Below are 20,340 nucleotides of genomic sequence, written 5' to 3'. Positions count from 1 at the left end.
AATTTATCTATAAGTTAATGAAAATTAAAAAATAAAGGGTCATTCCAAGCACATTCCCAAGGTGCCTAGATATATTCAAGTAACCTAGAGCTGGGGCAGATAAACATCTGGCCGAGTTTCCTCTGACTGCAAGCGGTACCGTAGTTTGAGCACCAGATATTTGATGAGAAACCTTACCAAAAGCAACGCCTTTCTTCACCGATGTCGGGGGCCTTGGCAGGCTGCTATATTGTCCTGCGTGTCTGCTGAACTTCTCACCCTGATAACAACGATAATAAATCTGTGAGTTTCATGATTAATTATAAATCACCTTTTTCGTTACTTTAGCATAAAGTGAAATTTTACGCCTGCTCCGCGTGCACAAGATCCGACTATCCACATATTTTGATGAAAAATAGGGTTCGACATCTGTGGGCTAGATAATTCTATTGGATTTCTATTGGATTTCTATTAAACTTGCCATTAGTTTTTGGACAATTCTATTGAAATATTCAATAGAAAATATTCTATAGACAAAGTCAATAGGATTCAATTTTTTCTACACAACTCATTTTATTGAGATATTTTCTGTAGAATTTCCTCAGCTCAAATTTTCCGAGTTTTTTTCATTTTATTTATTTTTTTTTATCAAGAAAATTGAGCAAAAAAACATGGAAAATTTGAGGGGAGGAAATTCTACAGACAATATCTCAATAGAATAAATTGTATCCAACTCGAAAAATCGAAAAAACGAAAATCGAATTTGATAAAAAATAAAGGCTCATTCTGTAGAAAAATCGAATTCTATTGACTTTTTCTATACAGCATTTTCTATTGAAATTTCAGTAGAATTGGCCAAACATTAATGGAAAATTCAATAGAAATCCAATAGAATTTTCTAGCAAATTCGCTAGGTTTTTCTATTCAATTTTGTTATGCCTGTTCACTACCTTGTATAAACGCACTATACACACAAAATAGGATGTGTTACACGTGTGTGCGAAAACGTAAAACTTTACGCTTTAGTAACACAATATACTATATTATCTTTGGCCTCCCTCAGCTATTCAAAACCCGATACTGACTTCTTTTACAACTTAACTAGATGTTTGATACGTAAAATGGGAATACTACAACGCATTTTGTTAAACATAAAAAGATTTGTATGAATATGAACTATTTGAGTTTATATCTCTTACGTTTGTGATTGATGTTGCGGTCCGAAGCGCCACATTTTCGTGCTCCAAGCTGGCCTGTCGTAGCTTCATCTCTGATAGTGATGTTAAAAGCTCGAGCTTTTGGGTTTCTAAAGCACTTCGAGATAATACCTCCTGCGAAGAAAGGGAAAAAATTGGATATGAAAATTAAATTTTCGATGGTGCTGTGATAAAATTGAAAAGAAGGGAATTATGTTGAATTATAAAATGGTTATGCTAGATATGACCTTGAGAAAATACCCTTCATTATTTTTCCATTTTTTTAAATTTGAGATTTCTTTACGTAAAATAATTTGGAAGAGTTCTAAATGCTGATAATTGTCAATGGAGTTCATTCAAGGTCATATGTACCATAATCATTCTGTAATTCAACATAATTATAATATTTGGAGGTGGAAATGACTGGCCTGGAATTCACTCCTTAAAAAAAATATTCTTCTCCCAAGAAAATGATTCCTTGGGAAAAATATTTTTTTTCTCAGTTTACTATATCTCAGGGACATAGTTCCCCCAGTTTCCTTTGATGTTTTCAAAAAATTGTGAATTTTTACGACGAAAGTGGTTTCATTTTCAGGGGAATCATCCCTTAATTATAATAATCTTTTCAAGTGTAATTATAATAGCATAGTATAAATATTGTAACGAATCTCTAATTTCCCCAATTTCATTCATTTCTTTCCTCTTAACGACACTCCTTTTTGTATTTCTTCTCGTCTCGTTTTTAATTTAATAAAAAGAAGACACTATCAATTCTAAATATCCTTGTCTCGAGTGCGAAATCCACAATATTCATGACACAACAACCAAAAAATTGCAAACTCAGTAAAATTTGATCGAGGCCACACGTTCAGCAATCAATAATAATAACTAAGAGGAATGTTAGACAGTTTTTATTTGAATTTCATCCAGCCACAAGACCTTATGTCTCTTGCATTTCTTTTCAAGAGTCCTTGCTTGTGGCTGGATGAAATGCAACCCCTAAAAGCCCTCAGTGCCACAATAAATGGACCGAGTAATTAATTTATTACCTCATCTATATATGAATAGGTCTTCTTGGAATACTACCTTTTGCAGAACATCCTCCATCTGCCTCATAGCATCCTTCTTCTCTTGAAGAATATTCTCGAGTTCTAAAATTTTACTAGATTGTGCGTCTACTTGTTCAGATAATACTGATACCTCCATGTGTAGGCCTGCTCTTTCGTTCTCAAGTTTTCTCAACCTTTCCTATGGAACAAAAACAGAAGCGAATGAATATTACAATCAAAACAAATCAATCCCTCAAGAATTTCACGAGTTATGGGGTATTAAGAACAACAAATAACGTATTCCAACTTCTTTCATTCGTTTATTCGAGTTTGTTTTATCATGTCAACTCTATCAAATCTGAATATACCTCGGTATTATTATTGTAGTAATTCATGTAAGGATTACTGCCATAATGACACTGAAACTGCTGGAGCGAGCAGTAATGCGGAAGCATTGACCTCTCATGGTCGCAGTAATGAAGATCGCTCTGTGACCTAGCCCTCTGGTCTCTGTCGCTTCTGTTCCTCTGTCTTCTTCGTCTTCTGTCCAATGACAGTGATACTGTACTGGATGTCTTCGAGCTGCTCCGGGACATCTGATCCTTGAGCGTTGACTGATTCTTGCCCGATTGTTGCTGATGCGAGTGGTGATTGACATTTCGATAGTCGCAGGAATCCCTGACAATATTTCGATTAGGGTTGGGTGGAAAAGATTGTTGAGGAATCAAGGGTCATACTCAAAATTGAAGTACCCGAGTGGTGCGCTGATGCAGTGAGCAACTGGTAACTGAGGATGTGAAGGCACATGAGGAATGTTCGCCGCTGTGCAGATGTTTGGAATGTTCTGGTGGAGGGCAATTGACCTAGCGTAGCCCAGTAAACAATTCTATAGTGTTAAAATAGAATGTGGTTTCAATGGTGAAGTGGTGAAATGTAACAGATGAAAATGAGTCGGTTTCGTATCTTTTATTGACTCGGTTGCACCAAGCCCACTTGAGAAAACCCTCAGATAACACTGTTAGAAAATTACTCCTAAAATTCCAAGTAAAAAATCTTGACATTTTTAACAATTACTGATTCACACGACATTTTCGTGTATTTTGCTGTTGAAAAATCAGTTGAATTCTGGCGTATTTAATAGAATTGCAATTTTCAACTTCACATGATAATGAAAATTATTAAATAATTTGAAAATTCAAGCAATAGTTTCCATAAATTTTCAAGCTACTGAAAATTCAGTTGAATGCGATGTTTAATTACCGTAATGAATTTGAAAATTCTAGATGTCATTGACATATCAGTGATAATCTAACATGGAAAACCCAATTATTCTGATTTTCCAAACTGAATGAGAGATTCCACGAACGATTTCATCGCAAATTGAATTCAAATTCACAATATTGAGAATTGAAGTGCAACTATTATTTAATTTTCAAAAAAATTCTAACAGTGTAAGTATTGGAATGGATAAGAATAATGTACCCATCAATTTTGATCGAAAGTTCAGCGAAGGTATTTCATGCGAAAAACATGGTGTATCGTCACTATTTTTCAATAATACCACTAATTATGAAGTATTTAGTCGACATTCACGAACGAATGGCTGAATAAAAGCACTCTATGATGAATTCCTAAAACTCTCCAACTGTGGAATAAATTTACTCCAGACGTAAATTTATTCAGATGATTTATTTGGCTAACAGGGTTTGGTACAATCGGCTCATTGAGTATCAGATTATCCTCATTGTTGAAAATTTCTATAACTAAACAAATATTTTAAACTTGAAAATCTGCATATTCATGTCAAAAAGTTTAGGAAATATGGATTCACACAAATATGAAATCACATATTTTTAAAAAATTGTAGTTTTGTACTTGAATATTCCGTTCTTATTTTTCCTGGCAAATTCAGGAAATTTTACTGCAACATCACAAAATTGCGAAAAAAGTTCTGTTCTTTTGAAGAATTTAGTGCAAATACTTGTTGCAAATCTGAATATTCAATAAAGTATATTAGCTTTGAGTTTTGAAGAATGAATCTTTTTTCTAGTTCCCCATGCAATAAAAAATGAATGGACCTGACAGAGACACCCCTGCGACCGACAGACATCATGATGCCGGCTGGGTGGTGCTGGCAAATCGCCACTCATCCCTCTAGGATAATCCTCAGTATATCCCTGCTCAGATGTCGAAGAAGTTCCATCTGAGTCGTACGCCTCCGAAGGTGTCCAACGGCAGTCCCAGCGTTTTACGGTCGATGTGGCGTCAGAAGACTCTGACGGCGAGTCTAAATTAATAAATCCAGTCACCAGAAAGCCCGAACAGTGTTGAATGCAATGTTCGAATCCAGAAGTGAACCAGTAAAACTTCACGGGGTACTTCACATCACTTGAAATTTTCGAGAAAAATTCATGTGCTAGGCACCATAAACGAGTCACAATCCGCACACTAGGAAAAATTATTGATTAGTACCAGAAAAATTCTCGTGCGGCACCAGAAAAATTATAGTGCCCCCAATAATTTTTCTGGTGCTACACAATAATTTTTCTAGTGCAGCATAAGAATTTTTCTGGAAAATTTCTCTCAGTGGATTATTGAAACTTCAAGATTTTTTATTTCAGACCCAACGGTTCTTATTTTAAGAACCTAATTCAGGTAAGTTGAGAATTCCTCAACTTACTAGAACTTTCAATCAAAACATGAATATATTTATCCAGAATTATCTAATTTTTGTCAATTTTCTGGTGTAGCATGACAATTTTTTTGGTGTTACACAAACATTTTTCCTAATGTGCAAATTGTGATTCGTTTATGGTGCTAACACATGATTTTTTTCTAGAAAATTTCTCTCACAATCAGTGTATTTTTGAATCTCCAAGATTCTTGATTTCAGTACCCAACGGTTCTTATTTTAAGAACTCAAATTCCAGAACCAAAGTGGAGGACCAGAATTTCTCAACTTTCTTGAACTTTCAATCAAAACATGAATATATTTATCTGGAATCATTAAAATTTTATCAATTTTCTGGTGTAGCACGATAATTTTTGTAGCACGTACAAAAATTTTTCTGGTGCTACAAAATAATTTTTCCAAAAAAAATTTCTCAATGTGAAAAATAGCATTCTCCGTTGAATATTAACCAATTTCAGTGATTAGAAAAAAATTATGAGAGTATTCCCCTCATCCTTTCGAACAAAGAAATGTCTGAGAGTCACTCATCGTCTGAATAATCTCAGCTTCAACAGAAGCAGAATGAATTTCTCACAGTGTATTCAACTACTGGATCGCTGAAATAATATTTTCAACCTTTGGGATGGCTCTTGTCGTCCTCCTCCAGGATGGGATCGAGGTCCTGCCGCTCATTGGCACATCCATTCGTCCAGACTCCCTCCATCATCCCGTTCTCTCCTACACTTGGTAACAACAATGAACTGCACTGTTTCCCCAGCACTCTGGGATTCTCCCAAAACAAACAAAAGAACTGCACTTCAATTCTCCCCGAGAGTTGACATAAAAATCCTAAACCAAGCGAAGTCAATCCACGATCGATCAATTAACGTCAAAGAAATCAAATGATTATCCAATCACTCGTGTATCGAACCGCAGGATGATGGTCACTTTGGCACTGATCCAAGAAACACCGATTGAAATCACCGCAAACCCGCCGCGAACATCCAAACATGTATTTCTCCAGGCGTGAGAAATGTTCGGGTGAATGAAAAAAATTTATTTCTGAAATATTGTCCGATGAAAATCGAAATGAGCCGGGACGACACGTCTGATGTACGTCGAGAGCCTTTGAAGACACGTCTCGATGTCTTGGGCACACGCCCCGTGCCCCACAGATTCGACCGGCTAAATTTAAACATCCACAAAATCCTCGAGACTGGCACTTATAAATAGTTTACACTGTTTCTCCCTGTTTCAAATGGGTTTATCGCCACTGATACATCACGGATGGTACATCTTGAGGCAGTCCATGAGGGAGGGACGCCAAATGTTTGGTATATGAGACCATATCAGTGTGATAATAAATCTCTGAGGGGGCTCCATTATTCTCGCTCATTCGGCCCGAGCTTTTTCGAGAAGAGGGAAAAAGCAGAAATCGGGGGGTTCGATGGGAACATTACTTGTTTACTGTTCGTCCTCATCTCTGCTGGCGATCCAATTAGGGAGAAAATGGAGGTCAGGGGATTCGGGGGAACTAATTACTGTAATTAAATTGATGGGATTAATTAATTGAGTAGTTCAAGACCGAATTAATGAACTAATTCAGCGGGGAGAGGTGGAGTGTAACAACAAAACAAGTTCATTTTGTTTGGTGTGGAATTATCTGGGGAATGGGTGGTTTCAGGGGAATTGTGTCGACTAGCACAAGTTTATCTGACATTGGCTTCTAAAACTACTTTCGAGAAGCAGTTTTAGAATTAATTTATTATTTTTTTGTTAATTCCAACTAATAATTCTCAGTTGGTCATGTTAAATAATAGAATTTTACTGCAACATCATGGAATTGTAATATGTTTATCTGAATCACTTGTTTCGTTGAAAAATCTTGCTCAAGTATTCAGTGAAAATTAGAAAATTGATAAACTTCTGGAATTTAAAAAGCTTCATTTGAATTTTTAATTAAAAAACCGTGTTAATGAGATATTCAAGAAATGTCAAGAGTGATTTTCGCTTGGAAGTTGCCTCAAATGCAAAAAAACTTCTTTATATTTGATTCTAAAATTTCTTGCTCAGCATGAAATGCATAAATCAAACAACCCACCATTCCTATGAGTTCTACTTTAAAGGGTCACGAAGGTATATCTCTAGAAAACAGGGTTTTCTTACGATTATCCTCGTGTTTTTCGAAAATAATGTTTACAATATTCCCCAGCTATTGAAAAAAATCCAACTAGCTGGACTAGACAGTTTCAGAGATAATACATAATTAAATGGGGCTTCTAGCACGCGATATAGAGACCAAACAGGGATTATGGGTCCCCCAAATTCGAATTTTCCCATCTTCCGAGAAAACGGTTCTCACGGTGGTTTTGAAAAACGAAAATTGTAAAACGAATCTAAAACGTTCCCGATAAATTCCGAATACGATAAATTTTCAACTCTAAAAAATGGAAATTTCGTGAAATCCAACAATTAATTAACAAATAACTTCTTATTTGATTTAAACAGTTGGTGTTGCCTTCATCAACAACATATGAGGATAGAAAACCTCAATGAGTTACGAGAATGCAATGAATTAAGTAATTTAGTTTGTTTGTTTTTAGGGGCTCAACTTTTGGATGGTATTGCTTTGGGATATACCTTAATTGTAAAATTCTCCATCAAAATAAATTGCATTTTCAGTCCTCGACCTTCAATCACCGACAAATTGCATTTCTAAGAACGAAGTCCCCGTCTCTACTCCAAGAACAAAAATAGGAAATAAACCTTAGGAAGTGTTTTATTACAGTGCAACGTGATTGGCAGATTGATTACTGATACTTCCACACGTACAATAGGGCCGGAAGCCCAGGGCGAGCATCCGGGTGGCAGTTTCGCAGGAACCCTCGTAGAATTCATAATAAATTTTCACTATTTCCCTCTTCAATTCTCTTTTATTTTGAACTTACCGGTTGCATCCACTGCAATAGAACATCCGTGGTGTGAGCATCCGGAGGTGGAGGAGGGGCAGGGGAGTTTTGGATGGCCGCCACGAGATTTCTCGCTGCCTCTCTGACTGAATCCTTCCAGTCTGGAGGTGCCTCGGTGCCCTCCGCACAGGCCCCTTCAACCACAAGGACAAACAAAAATAGTAAATAAGTGTTAGAGATCACAAGCATTACACCTAATAAATTAAAATCCTAATAAATCCTAATTAGGATTTATCCCAATAAATTAACAATTTCGGGAAAATTTATTTTGTACATCAGAACATTTAATTATCATCCATTAAGGAGAGACCTGGGTGGAATTTGAAAGTCATCGGTTAATGAAAATAACTATTGAGCGACTTTTGACAATTTTAGCCCGTACATCAGGCGAAAACGTCATTTTTCGTGTTTTTGGCTTTGAAATGCTTCTCGCACCACAATTCTCATCCGATTTGAACTTTTTTTCAAATTGGTTCTTGGATTCCATGGAATAAAATTAAATTTTTTACGGCTATATCAATTAGATCATAAAAATTTTAATTTTTTAGGTTTACTTTTTTTTTATTCTTTTCATAACGTATAAAGATTATTATCCTGATTAGTTGAACATTAAAATAGTATATAACAGGTGCTCAATATTGGAAAATGGCGAGGTTGATGAATAATCAATTTAGAATAGTATCCCTTTTGATTTATAGAGCAAAGGGATCACAATATATCTATCTATTTTAAAAAATTTCAACATTGAGAATAGGTGGAATCGTTGAGACTATCAATGAATCAACTCCCATCATTTCCTTCCAAATTTCGAAGGCGCTGTTTATGATTTTCGTCCATTTCAAAAACGCATCTGTATAATTTTTCTTCTGAAAACACCTTTTATATACTATTTTGAAGTTCAATTACTCGGAATAATGAATTCTATACGGTATGAGAAAAGGATAAAATGAGTAAACCGAAAAAAATTGTTTTCTATGACCTAATTGAAATAATCGAGAAAAATAACTGGTTTTATTCTATGGAATCTAAAGAACTTTTAATAAAAAGTTTAAATCGCATAAAAATTGTGTGCCAGGAGCTTTTCAAAGCGAAAAACACGAAAAACGACATTTCCTCTGACGCACCGGGTAAAATGGGTTCGGTAAGAAATTTTTCTGAATTTTGAGGTACCCCAGAATAAAAAGTCGTTCGATAGCTATTTTTATCAACCGAAGACTTTTAAATTTCACCTGGGTCCCTCCTTAAAGTGCTGAAGAAAGGAAAATTTTTGTTGAACGAACTGGAAAAATTTGTGTTGGATGAAATCGAAAAGTGCGAAATAAAAAAAGAATAGAGTCATGGGGTATATATCACAGAAAATATAATTATTGGCATTATTATATATTATGAGAGTAGAAAAACTTGGGTGGAACGAAGTGAGAAATAAATTAACTGATGAGCCAGAAATCAAATATATATATAATATTTTCTATTGAAGATTTCGATTGAATCGGCCAAAAACTTATAAAAATCCAATTCTTTTGCGAATTTGCTCGATTTTTCTATTACATTTTTTCGTCCGTGATCACAGAAAATATAATTTTTGTGTATCGAAAAGTAGAGAAAGCATTGTTGCACGAAATAAGACACGCAAAACGCAATTGAAAATGGTTTATTCCTTCAAATACCGGAAATCGATTGAATTAAAACTCCATCAGAAGAAATTTAGTATTCCTGGAAAAATTTTTGTATCCATCACAGCAAATATAATTATCATATAAATTAATTGCAATTATAATTTATATTATCAAAGGGTAAAGAAAATATTTGCAAGAAAAAAATATTCTTGAACAAAATTTAAAAAAACCGAATGAAAGAAATGATGAATAGAAGAGACACATTTTCTATCAGAGATAATGCCGTCGCCGCTTGTTTGAATTGTAAAGATCAATATTAAAATATTCCAACTGCACCGAAAGAAATTAAGCATTCTGACAAAATCTGTTGAATATAATTCGCCCCATTAAAAGATAAAAAATCACGTACACAAAAAAATCAAAACTTAGAAAACCCGAAATCTCAAAAAACGAAATGAAAAAATAAATCTAAAAAATCTAAAAAACCGAATGAAAGAAATTACGAAACAAAGAGACACATTTTCTATCAGAGATAATGCCGTCCATTAGTTTGAATTCTAAAGATCAATATTAAAATATTCCAACTGCACCGAAAGAAATTAAGCATTCTGACAAAATCTGTTGAATATAATTCGCCGCATTAAAAGATAAAAAATCACGTGCACGAAAAAATCTAAATTTAGAAAAACCGAAATCTAAAAATACGAAATAAAAAAATAAATAAAGCGATGGGGTACATTTTTTACCGGAAATAATGCCGTCCATTTGTAGTAGTGCGGCTTCCAGCATTTTACTCGCCTCCGTCGAGGTAGTAGCTAGAAAAGTACTGGATTCCCCTCCTTCAGTTGTGCTCCCTTCCTCACCTTTTCCCATCGTCTTTTCCTACCGACAAATAAAAAACCCCATCAATCCCCAATTAATCCACCAAGATACTCCCCGCATCCCGAATCTTCTAACGAACCCATCAATATAACCCTCCCACGCTTGAATATCATCTTTCCACCGAAAAATAAAATTTCCTCCTCATTTTTACTACTCATTCACTAATTATCCTCACCCTTGAACGCCATAGTGACAAGCGTTTGGCGAAAATTTTCGGTTGAATAACGAAATGAAATATTAATTTTGTTGATCAACAGGTATTCGGAAGCCAAACACGCCCAATATGCCATCCACCATAACACTACATTCGACTACTGTCACCGTTTCTCGCCCTCGCATTACCCCTCTCTCCCCTGGCCACCCCTTCTCCGGACATTCTGTGAGACAATCCATTAAATTGTCGTGTGTTGTGGCACTGATGTCTGACACTCAATAAATAATCAGCGCATTTTTTTGCCATTTTGGAACAGTAAAACCGAAAAGTTTCCCGACAAATTTGGAAAGGCAAACAAGAGGTATTTATTCGTGACGCTTATCTGTTGACTCTTATCGCATATGGAATTTTCTGAAGTGAAGAGATCAGCTGTTTCTGGAAAACGTCCGGAGAATGACATTTTGAATTAACGAGTGCAATCATTGCAAATTTGTTTTACAAGTTTTTATTATTTATTTCAATTGAAGAGTTTTTTTCGGAGATTTTCTGCGCTTCGGAATTTATTGCTTCGGAGCAAAAGGTTTAATTATTTATTTTGTTGATAAAATAATAATTTGTTTATTTGTTTATTTATTCATTATTTCTCGTCGTTAAGTAACAGAAAAGACTTCGGAGACGAAAAATTGAATTCGACACTTGTTGCATGTCACATTCTCATTTCCTTCTGAATCTCGTTGAAAAAATGGTTTGCTCTTTTGAAAATTAATGGAATGTTTAAAATAAAATTACACCAGTATTGTTCACATTCACTGGTTCTCGTCGCGCTGAAAATTTCCGTAAATTTGTGCCCAAAAAACGTAAATTTCCGACAGTGACGAGGATAAATACCGGAAAACTCCACGTAAACACTAAAAAATTTCACTCATCCCGTCTTAGAAAAACGAAACAACGTTTTCCGGAATCGCGTGCCCCACAATGTCAGTTTATCAAAACAATTGTTATTTTTTCACTAATGCACTTCGGAGCAGGTGAACTAAATCATTGCAAATTTATTTTACGAGTTTTTATCATTTATTTCAATCAAAGAATTTTTTTCTGAGATTTTCCTCGCTTCGGAATTTATTGCTTTGAAGCAAAAGCTTTAATTATTTATTTTGTTGATGAATTAATTTTTTGTTTATCTGTTTATTTGTTCATTATTTTCCATAGTTAATTAACAGAAAAGACTTCGGAGACGAAAAATTCAATTCGACACTTGTTGCATGTCACATTTTCCTTGCCCTCTGAATCCCGTTGAAAAAATTGTTTACTTATTTGAAAATGAATGGAATGTTGAAAAAAAATTACCTCAATATTGTTTATATCCACTGGTTCTCCTCGCGCTGGAATTCTCCATAAATTTGAGTTCAAAACCCATAAATTTCCGGCAGTGACAAGGATAAACACCGAAAAACTCCACGTAAACACTGAAAAACTTCACTCATCCCCTGTCTTAGAAAAAGGAAACAACTTTTTCCGGAGTCATACGTGCCCCCACAATGTCAGTTTATCAAAACAATTGTTAATTTTTCACTAATGCACTTCGGAGCAGGTGAACTAACTACTCGTCACGTCTCGCACTCCGTCTAGGTTATGTCCACCACTCGTTGTTTTCACCTCGAAAAACCGTCGAAAAGCCCCTCAACTCGTGCAAAATTCCTCCAAAAATTATTTCCAAAAAAAAAATTAAAAAAAAAATCGCTCCAATAATTCCCCACTCTCACTTGTCCCCCACAAACTGTCGTTCCATCTGCTCCAAAGTCCTTTAAAAACCCCCGAACCAATCGAAGCCGAAAAATCTGAACCCACAAAAACAGATAAAAAAATCTGCTGCACTAACGAAAGCATTCAAAAAAATTCCGGAGAGTCCTCTCGACTCCAATCCCCCCCCGCACATCGCGGCGACCTCAATTCCTCCCGTGTTTACCCGAAAAATCCCTGATAACAAAACATATCCCTAAGACAATAAAAATCCACCAATCGCTCCGAAAAAAAAACACTTGTCACTCGGCACGTATATTTTGTGTACACCTCTCCGACCATGACGTGAGAACAAATAAACAAAAAGGGAGTACGATGGCGCTGTTCATTGAATAATTCCCTCGCACCTGTTGCCAACCTCTGTGCGACAATTCCGCTCCGTTTTCCCAACAAAACTCTCCCAAAATACCACCTCCACGCGAAAGAAGATTAAATTGAAGCGCGCAGGCCTCAAAGTTGAATTGAAGAACCTTAAAAATAATCTGAGATCTACAGAAATAATGGAAAAGGATATTGGAGCGCAGCTCACGTGTCCAGTGGGATTGTCAGTCCTGCAAAGTGATTGTAGTCAGCCTTCGAGCTTCCACTGCAGTTACGCTTGTGTGGGGGCACTAGTCTCGAGAGTTGAAAAAAGACAAAAAAGGAGTTAAAAGAAAAGGGACAGATAAAAGAGAGAGGAGTGAGGACAGAAAAAGGAAAAATAACGCGAAGGATGCGTGTGCGATCGTAGTTGGTGTGAACTGTGTTACAATTTTTTTTTAACCATTAATTCCGAGGAGCTAATGGGCCCATCATCACGAAGTAAGTAATGCAAATGTCGTGGGGCGAGGGGTGGAGAGTGGAAAATATGTTTATCTCTATTCAATGAAAATGTGTGTGGTATCAGCGGAAAAGCCGCGAAAACCTACGTCACATTGTGACGGATTCAGTCGAAAACTGGGACAAAGTGCAGTGCACTCTGGCATTGCGATCTTACCCACCAGGTGTTTCTATGCCGTAATCTTCGCAGGATTGGGTAATACCCCCCTTCAGGTATCCCCAATTGCACCTTGCTATCCCAATAATATTTTCAACACTTTTTTGTTTAAACTACTTTTTCTTTTTTCATGGGTTTGAGGATTTTCGGGGGGAGCTGTTGACGAGTTACGCGTACAGGTTAAACTCACGGGTTGTGACAGGCGGAGGAGGTAATGAGTGGTAATTATTGGGGATTTTAGTTCAATTGATTGGGTGGGAATTGGGGTGATTTTTGGGGCTTTTCGGGGGGGACAGTGGGGAGAGGAGGTGGGGCTCGGGAATTTGGGACTGTTGGGACGGGCTCGGGATACTTTCTGATGGTTTATGGAATTTGTCCCATTTAGGACACTGGCACTGTTTCGAAATACTACCAAGTATGTGGTGAGAATTTGTAAAGAATGATTTCACGAATTTTGTGACGGGAGTTGGGTTGGAGATTTATTTGGGGTCTTGGGAGGGAAGCTCATTGGAGGGAATTGATCATTTGTGATGGTTAAGAGGTTGAATTAGGTATTTCGGCCTGCGGAGTGTTGATTTGAGAATTAAAGTCTTCGAGTTATGACGCTGATTTCACTGATTTGATGGTGGTAATTGGATTCACCCGGGTTTTGGGATGAAAGTTCATGTGAAGGAAGTTTTTGGTGTCATGAGAAATGTGTTAAATTGAAAATTAAAGTCCTCAACTCAGTTAAATCGAAAATTTAAGTCCAAAACTAAAGAGTTATGGGTTGAGAATTTTTTCATGATATTTCAGTGGATTTTTGTGTTGCTTTCGAAGATCGAGGATTAATTGTGAAGGGGGATTTTGGTTTAGGAATTTATGTGGGGTTTTATAATGAAAGTTTTTTGAAAAGAATTGTTCAGTCTCTTGGGCAGTGTTTAATTGATAATTCAAGTCATTCGGTGATGAATTGAGAATTTACAAAGGCTGCTGGAAATTGAGGATTAATCGTGGAGTTACATTTTGGTGCTAGAAATTTATTTGAGTTTTTGTGATGAAAGTTCATTGAAAGGGATTGAAAATTTTGTCATTATATTTGAGTAGATTTTCGAGTTGTCGTTAGACATTCAGGATTAATTGAAGAGGAATTTTGGTTGTGGGAATTTATATGGGTTTTTATAATGAAAGTTTTTTTAAAGAAATTGTCCAGTCTCTTGGGCAAAGTTTAATTGATAATTCAAGTCTTCAAATTATGAATTGAGAATTGACAAACACTACTGCGAATTGAGGATTAATCGTGGAGTTGCATTTTGGTATTCGGGGTTTATTTGGATTTTTGTGATGAATATTCATCAGAAGGAATTTTTTCGTCTCTTGAGGAATTGCTTTCACAATATTTAGGCGTATGAATGAGGTATTTAAGACTGGAATGGGAGAGTTAAATTGAGAATCAAAGGGTTCAGAACTTTGTCATGATAGTTGAGTAGATTTTTAAGTTGCTTTCGTAAATTAAAGATTAATTGCGAAAGGAGATTGTGGTTTTAGAAATTTATGTCTTTATATTGAAAGTGCTTTGAACGGAATTATTCAGTCTTTTGGGCAGTGTCTAATTGAATTCAAGCCTTCGAGTTATGAATTAAGAATTTACAAAGACTACAGGGAATTGAGAATTAATCGTGGAGAGATATTTTTGTGTTAGGGATTAAGGGGAGGGTGGGGTAAAACGGACACTTTAGACTTTTTAAAAATTATTCATAACTCAGAAACAAGTTGATCAATTGAGCTCAGTTTAGGCTCATCACAAAGAGAAAGAATCTTTTTTGTATTGAAAAAAAATATATTAAATTTTATCAACATCTCAACCCCTCATTAACATTAAAAAAAACAAAAGTGTCTGTTTTACTTCAACCTCCCCTATTTAGTTTTTTGTAATGAATGTTCTTTACAAGCAATTTTTTCGTCTCTTGAGAAAGTGATTTCACAATATTTCGGCGCTGGAATGAGGTATTTAAGACTGCAGTAAGAGAGTTGAATAGAGAATCAAAGTCTTCGAGCTATGTGTTAAAAATTTACAAACTGATTTCACTAATTTGGTGATGTTAATAGACTTTTGTGTTTCTCTGAGGGATTGGGAGTTGACTGTGAAGGAAAATCTCGATGTTGTGAATTTATTTGGGTCTTTATGATAACAGCTCATCTCGAGGATTTTTTCGTCCCGAGAAATTGATTTTCCAATATTTAGAAGTTTGCATGAGGTATTCAAGGCTGGAGGGGGGTGGGTGCGAAATTGAACATTAACGTCTTCGGGTTGAAGCGGATTGGAAATTACTTCGTCGATGGGGGTTTCTTCATGAATAATTAATCGAGTTCTTTTTTTAGGGTAAATGAGGGAACGAAGGTAGTGGAAAGTGACCTGGTATAATGTCAGATGGGGTCGATGGTGGCAGCGGGGAAAACGAGGTAGACTCACATTCCTCCGCGCAAGCTGAACCCGGAGAATCATCCAATCATCGGGAGGATGAGAGTTTGGATCCTGATAATGAGGCTGCACTGAATACTAATTATGATAGTAGCGATGGCGCTGTTCCAGTGTTTAGGTAATGATGTATGCAATCCCTTCAACCATTCCATGTGAAAATTAGTGGATTTACACATCACATCATTTTTTGGGAAGTTCTTGATCTTCAAAAAATATCTGTGTAATTTCTATCCAAAACTGCTACTTGACTAAATGAATGAACAAGTAAACAAAGACAAAGTTGATTCTTTGTTGTAGGGAAAAGTTTATTCACTGTTATCAGAAGGAAAGTATCCTGGTAATTATTCGTTGTGAGGGATAATATCAAATAACCTATTCGTGAAAAATTGATTAATCTACAACGACAGTCTCTTGAGATTTTTCCCCAAAATTTAAGAATTAAGAATGTTTTGTGACTGTAGGAAAAATTTGATTGGGCTTTCTCATAAGAAAACTGAGTAGTTTCAGAGAAAAATGTCAGAGACGCTTTGGGAATTCCTGGTTTCCAAGAAATATCTCTTGATACTTTCCCCCAAAATCACTAGTTCTCAAGATAATTGACATTAGGAATATCCAAGTACTTTGGCTATTTTTTCTCCAGTGAAACGCGTTTCTACTTTCGTAGTCTAACATCAAGCTTTCATTTGAGCCCCATTTGACCCTAAGTTTCCGGACATTTTACAATGATTTTATTATTTAAACTTTGCAGGTCTGAATTTGGATCTCGATATTAAACCGTTAGAAAGCATTTTAAAAATTTGAAAAACAGTGACAAAGTTTAATTTTGAAAAAAGATTGATGAAGTAATCTAAAAATTGCAATTTTTGAACATTACGAGCATTTTCTATAAATAATTTGTAAACAATCAATTTTTCACCGTGAAAACAAACAAAATTTTTTCTTCATTAATACGATACTTTATTACTCCCCAATTAAAATATTATAAGATTAAGTTTCATCTTGTTAGTAATGTATCATGCATTTTTAGATGTGAAAGATGTGACAATTACGAAACGATAAATAAAACAGCATTCTGCGCCCACCAAGACCAGTGCCTGGCTGGTGGTGAGGGTGCTGAGAGTGTCGAGGGAATTGAGAGTAATGAGAACGATGGGGACGGTGACGAGGGACACTCTGGACACCGTTCACACAGAAAAATGTTCGAGTGTGACGTCTGCAACATGAAATTCTCCAATGGAGCTAACATGCGCAGACACAAAGTATTCTCATGAACTTTTCAAAGAATACAACTGAAAAATTTGTGTTGAAAATTATTCTCTTTCAACGGTACAATTTTCATTTGCAGATGCGCCATACTGGCGTCAAACCGTACGAGTGTCGTGTCTGTCAGAAGAGATTTTTTCGAAAGGATCATCTGGCTGAACACTTTACAACCCACTCGAAAACATTGCCTTACCACTGTCCAATATGTAATCGTGGATTCCAAAGACAAATTGCAATGAGGGCACACTTTCAGAATGAACACGTTGGTCAACACGATATGGTCAAGTCCTGTCCACTATGCAATTACAGAGCAGCTACGATGAAATGTTTGAGGCTACATTTTTTCAATAGGTGAATAGATCTTTTTCGATAAATTCAATTTGAATGTATGGATTTTTTTTCGATTCATGCCTAAAGATTCTTCAATGAAGATTATTAACTGTTCAATTAACAATTTAATAGTCTCATTAAATCACTAATTTGATTATTAATTGTCTCATTTTCTAATTTTTGTTTTCCCATACACAGTAATGAAACAGATTTCGATGGATATTTTAGAACTTAGGGGAGACACCAAAATCTTTATAAGGAATTTATGTAGATTTCACTTTACACGAAATGGTTCTACGACTATTTGATTAGTTTTGTTAGCTTTCGAGATAGAGAAATGAGAGGTAAAATCAACCTTTTATATAATCAATATCGACCGACAAAAAGATGCAATTGGAATGAATTATTTATGATTTTTAACCCTCAAAAAGGATCTTTAACAACAGAAAAAATAGTGTAATTTCACTGTTTTGATTTTGAGTTTTTTTTCTTCTGTCACAAAACTTATCTTATGAAATTGTGAAACTGAAGTTGGCTGTTTTGTCACTGTCCAACTGAATTCAAAACAATGGAACTATTTTCGTCGCAGGCACGGAATAGATTTAGATAATCCAGGACCAAATAGCTCGTCGTCCCTGTTGAGCAGTTGCTCCCCAAGCGAGGCAATGCCATCAGCACCCCTGTCTGACAGTGGTGACAGTACGGGTAATCGTTCAGCAGACAATGCCACACCACCCATGCACTTCTTGACTCCTCACGTTGAGATATCAATACCGTATCCAGAGCAGGCAGCTGCCCAACGCAATCCCAGTCCAGCACCATTGAATGGGGATAGTCCAAACAGTCCACAGAGTGCCGATAGCAACAGCAATGCACCGAGTAGTAGTCATCATCAGTTACCTGTCAATAGCACTATTCATCGGTAATTATTGAACTAATATTGAAGTGTTTTTTTTATGACGAAAAGTTATAAATTCCATTTGGAACCAATAGATTTGATGAATGCTAATTGCTATTGGGTCTATACATTTTTTTTTAATCAGGGTTTTATTTAGTTTTAATTGTCGTTGTTTACGTTGGATTATTTTTTATGGAATCGTAGGAAATGTACAAACGGGGAAACAATTAATTAATTGAAATGGAATTGGTCATGCCTCAAAATATTGATAACAATACCACAATTCGTTGTTGAGTTACAGCACACTGTTTATGCGATTTGAAAGCCAAAAACAGTTTTTTCATGATTTCCGAAAGAATTATGAATAGCAATTAAATCGGGACTTGAAAAGTATATTTCAATACCTTCTTAATCAAGTTGAAAAATGATGGGAACAGCATCATTGCTTATCAAGTTATGCAATACCATCATGAGATTTTTATATAAAAATGTCTATCTCTGTTATGTTGAATACTTATTCATATTGATTCATGGTCCTAACTTCTGACAGAACCTGGCTTAAACTCTGGCTAAATTCTGAGTAAATCCTGATTAAATCCCGGCTGTATCCTGATGAAACCTTGATGGAATCTTGATTAAACCCGGACTGAAAACGAATTCGAGTCTTGAAAGGGCCTGAATGTAGAATCACTTGACAAACGAAATGGGGTATTTGCGTTGACTTGCATTAAATATTCCAAAAATAAAATGAAAATTGTACTGATTATTTCACCTTTCAATGATATTACTCGTGTATAATCATGTGATCAATTATTTTTTCTATTGATCGACATTTGATAAATAAAAAACAATACGGCCCGGTCGTCAGAAATTAGGGGTCTCGGCTGCATTCAACTATTTCTTAATTTAATTACTCTTTGTTTTGTTATTTTCACTTTCCTTAACCGTCCAGCAAATGGCCTGTCCACCCCAATACGCAAAGTTTTGATGGCATTTTAATTGATGATAGTACTATGACATGAAAAAATAGAAAAAGAGAATAGTGAAATAAGAATTGAAAAAAGAAAACTCATTCGGTAGCAATTTAATAACTATACTCATTTATTTAAAAAATGCAATTGTCCACTTGTTTAAGAATTTTGTCGAGGAAATTTTACGTGGGGATAATTTCAAACAGTGTTACTTTCATATCTAAAAAAAATATTTTCAAAAATCCATCAATTTCCTTATTTTTCAGGAGTGTCGGTGGTAGTGAAGAGGCAATAACACCATCGATATCGCTAATTCCCATAAAACAAGAGCCAAACAGCAACGGAATGGACGATTCTGGTGCAACATCCAGCAATCATCCACTGCCGTCGCTCATAAAAGTATCACCATTGAAATCTCTCCTGCGCGATGACTTGAGACGTAAACTAACAAATACAACAAACAGCAGTCACAACAATGGTACAACAACGATAAATTCCCAAACACGCGGTGAACCACCGACATCAACGAGGCCGGATCCCCGTTCAAGTGGTTTACAGTGTACCTACTGCAGAATAACATTTCCAGATCAAACATTGTATTTTTTGCACAAGGGCTGTCACAGTGAGAGCAATCCCTGGAAGTGTAATATCTGTGGGGAACAGTGCTGCAATTTGTATCAATTCAATTCGCATTTATTGAGCAAGAGTCATCAGTAGTAACGGAGGGGTAATTAATGAGAGGTATGTCATTGGAAAAATGAGGCTCGTTTCAAGGGAGAAAATCGTGCCTTTTTTTTATTATGAAGATGAAGATTTAATGAGAATTACTAATTATTGCCAACATTCACAAAACTCGTCCATCGTGATATGTCACCACACGTTTATGATCCGTCCAATAGGGCTTCACAGAGTTTAAATATTCCAAGCTCTATTTATTAGTTTAAAATTACAAAAAAAAATGTTGAACGATTAGTGAATAGACGGCAGCGCAGGGAACAGAAATATTTCTGGAGAAGAACACGTGCAAAAATATTTCGTGGAAAAACCTGGAGAGTTCGCTAGGAAATTCTATTGGATTTCTATTGAAAAATTTCGCAGCTCATCTGTGCTTTTTTCCAATAGAAA

The 20,340-nt window shown here is 35.8% G+C and overlaps 2 protein-coding genes across 9 annotated transcripts in view; one reads left to right on the top strand and one right to left on the bottom strand.

Moving 5' to 3' along the window:
• The window catches only part of LOC107038679 (liprin-beta-1), a 17,160-nt gene extending 4,262 nt beyond the window's left edge, over positions 1 to 12,898 (bottom strand). For 2 of the 6 annotated variants that reach the window (XR_001460909.1, XM_015257906.1), the window contains exons 1-7: positions 5,532 to 6,020; positions 4,303 to 4,511; positions 2,977 to 3,110; positions 2,593 to 2,902; positions 2,262 to 2,423; positions 1,179 to 1,310; positions 85 to 259 (exon numbers count right to left, since the gene is read on the bottom strand). Coding sequence is in view for 2 of the 6 variants with exons in the window: in XM_015257906.1 (XP_015113392.1) it covers positions 85 to 259; positions 1,179 to 1,310; positions 2,262 to 2,423; positions 2,593 to 2,902; positions 2,977 to 3,110; positions 4,303 to 4,511; positions 5,532 to 5,622 (1,213 nt within the window). In the remaining 4 variants the exon portion in view is untranslated. Of the gene's footprint in view, positions 1 to 84; positions 260 to 1,178; positions 1,311 to 2,261; positions 2,424 to 2,592; positions 2,903 to 2,961; positions 3,111 to 4,302; positions 4,512 to 5,531; positions 6,021 to 7,843; positions 7,999 to 10,217; positions 10,363 to 10,537; positions 10,655 to 11,863 lie in introns of those variants that run through there. The other 4 variants (XM_015257905.1, XR_001460910.2, XR_001460912.2 and 1 more) reach the window with 4 other exon arrangements.
• LOC107038680 (zinc finger protein Pegasus) lies at positions 12,831 to 20,340 on the top strand. Of its 3 annotated transcripts, none has more exons than XM_015257907.2 (6): positions 12,831 to 13,117; positions 15,654 to 15,871; positions 16,781 to 17,012; positions 17,099 to 17,367; positions 17,936 to 18,268; positions 19,482 to 20,340. In XM_015257907.2, exons 2-6 carry the CDS (start codon positions 15,696 to 15,698, stop codon positions 19,930 to 19,932), a joined length of 1,461 nt encoding a protein of 486 aa, XP_015113393.1. In that variant the 5' UTR covers positions 12,831 to 13,117; positions 15,654 to 15,695; the 3' UTR covers positions 19,933 to 20,340. The 3 variants fall into 3 exon arrangements, with proteins under 3 accessions (XP_015113393.1, XP_015113395.1, XP_015113396.1); XM_015257909.1 differs by lacking the exon at positions 12,831 to 13,117 and adding an exon at positions 13,213 to 13,348; XM_015257910.2 differs by lacking the exon at positions 12,831 to 13,117 and adding an exon at positions 13,431 to 13,503.

This window comes from Diachasma alloeum, unplaced genomic scaffold, assembly GCF_001412515.2.
Source record: "Diachasma alloeum isolate Michigan unplaced genomic scaffold, Dall2.0 Dall_scaffold_00286, whole genome shotgun sequence".
NCBI lineage: Eukaryota > Metazoa > Arthropoda > Insecta > Hymenoptera > Braconidae > Diachasma > Diachasma alloeum.
Note: the sequence above shows the minus strand (reverse complement) of the source record. Positions and strands in the feature narration are given on the sequence as shown.

Excerpts from the sequence above, each read along its gene's own strand:
- LOC107038680 (XM_015257907.2), top strand. The coding sequence starts at position 15,696 with ATGTCAGATGGGGTCGATGGTGGCAGCGGGGAAAACGAGGTAGACTCA. Across the intron at positions 15,872-16,780 it reads GGCGCTGTTCCAGTGTTTAG|ATGTGAAAGATGTGACAATT; the intron begins GTAATGATGTAT and ends ATGCATTTTTAG. Across the intron at positions 17,013-17,098 it reads CTAACATGCGCAGACACAAA|ATGCGCCATACTGGCGTCAA; the intron begins GTATTCTCATGA and ends TTTCATTTGCAG.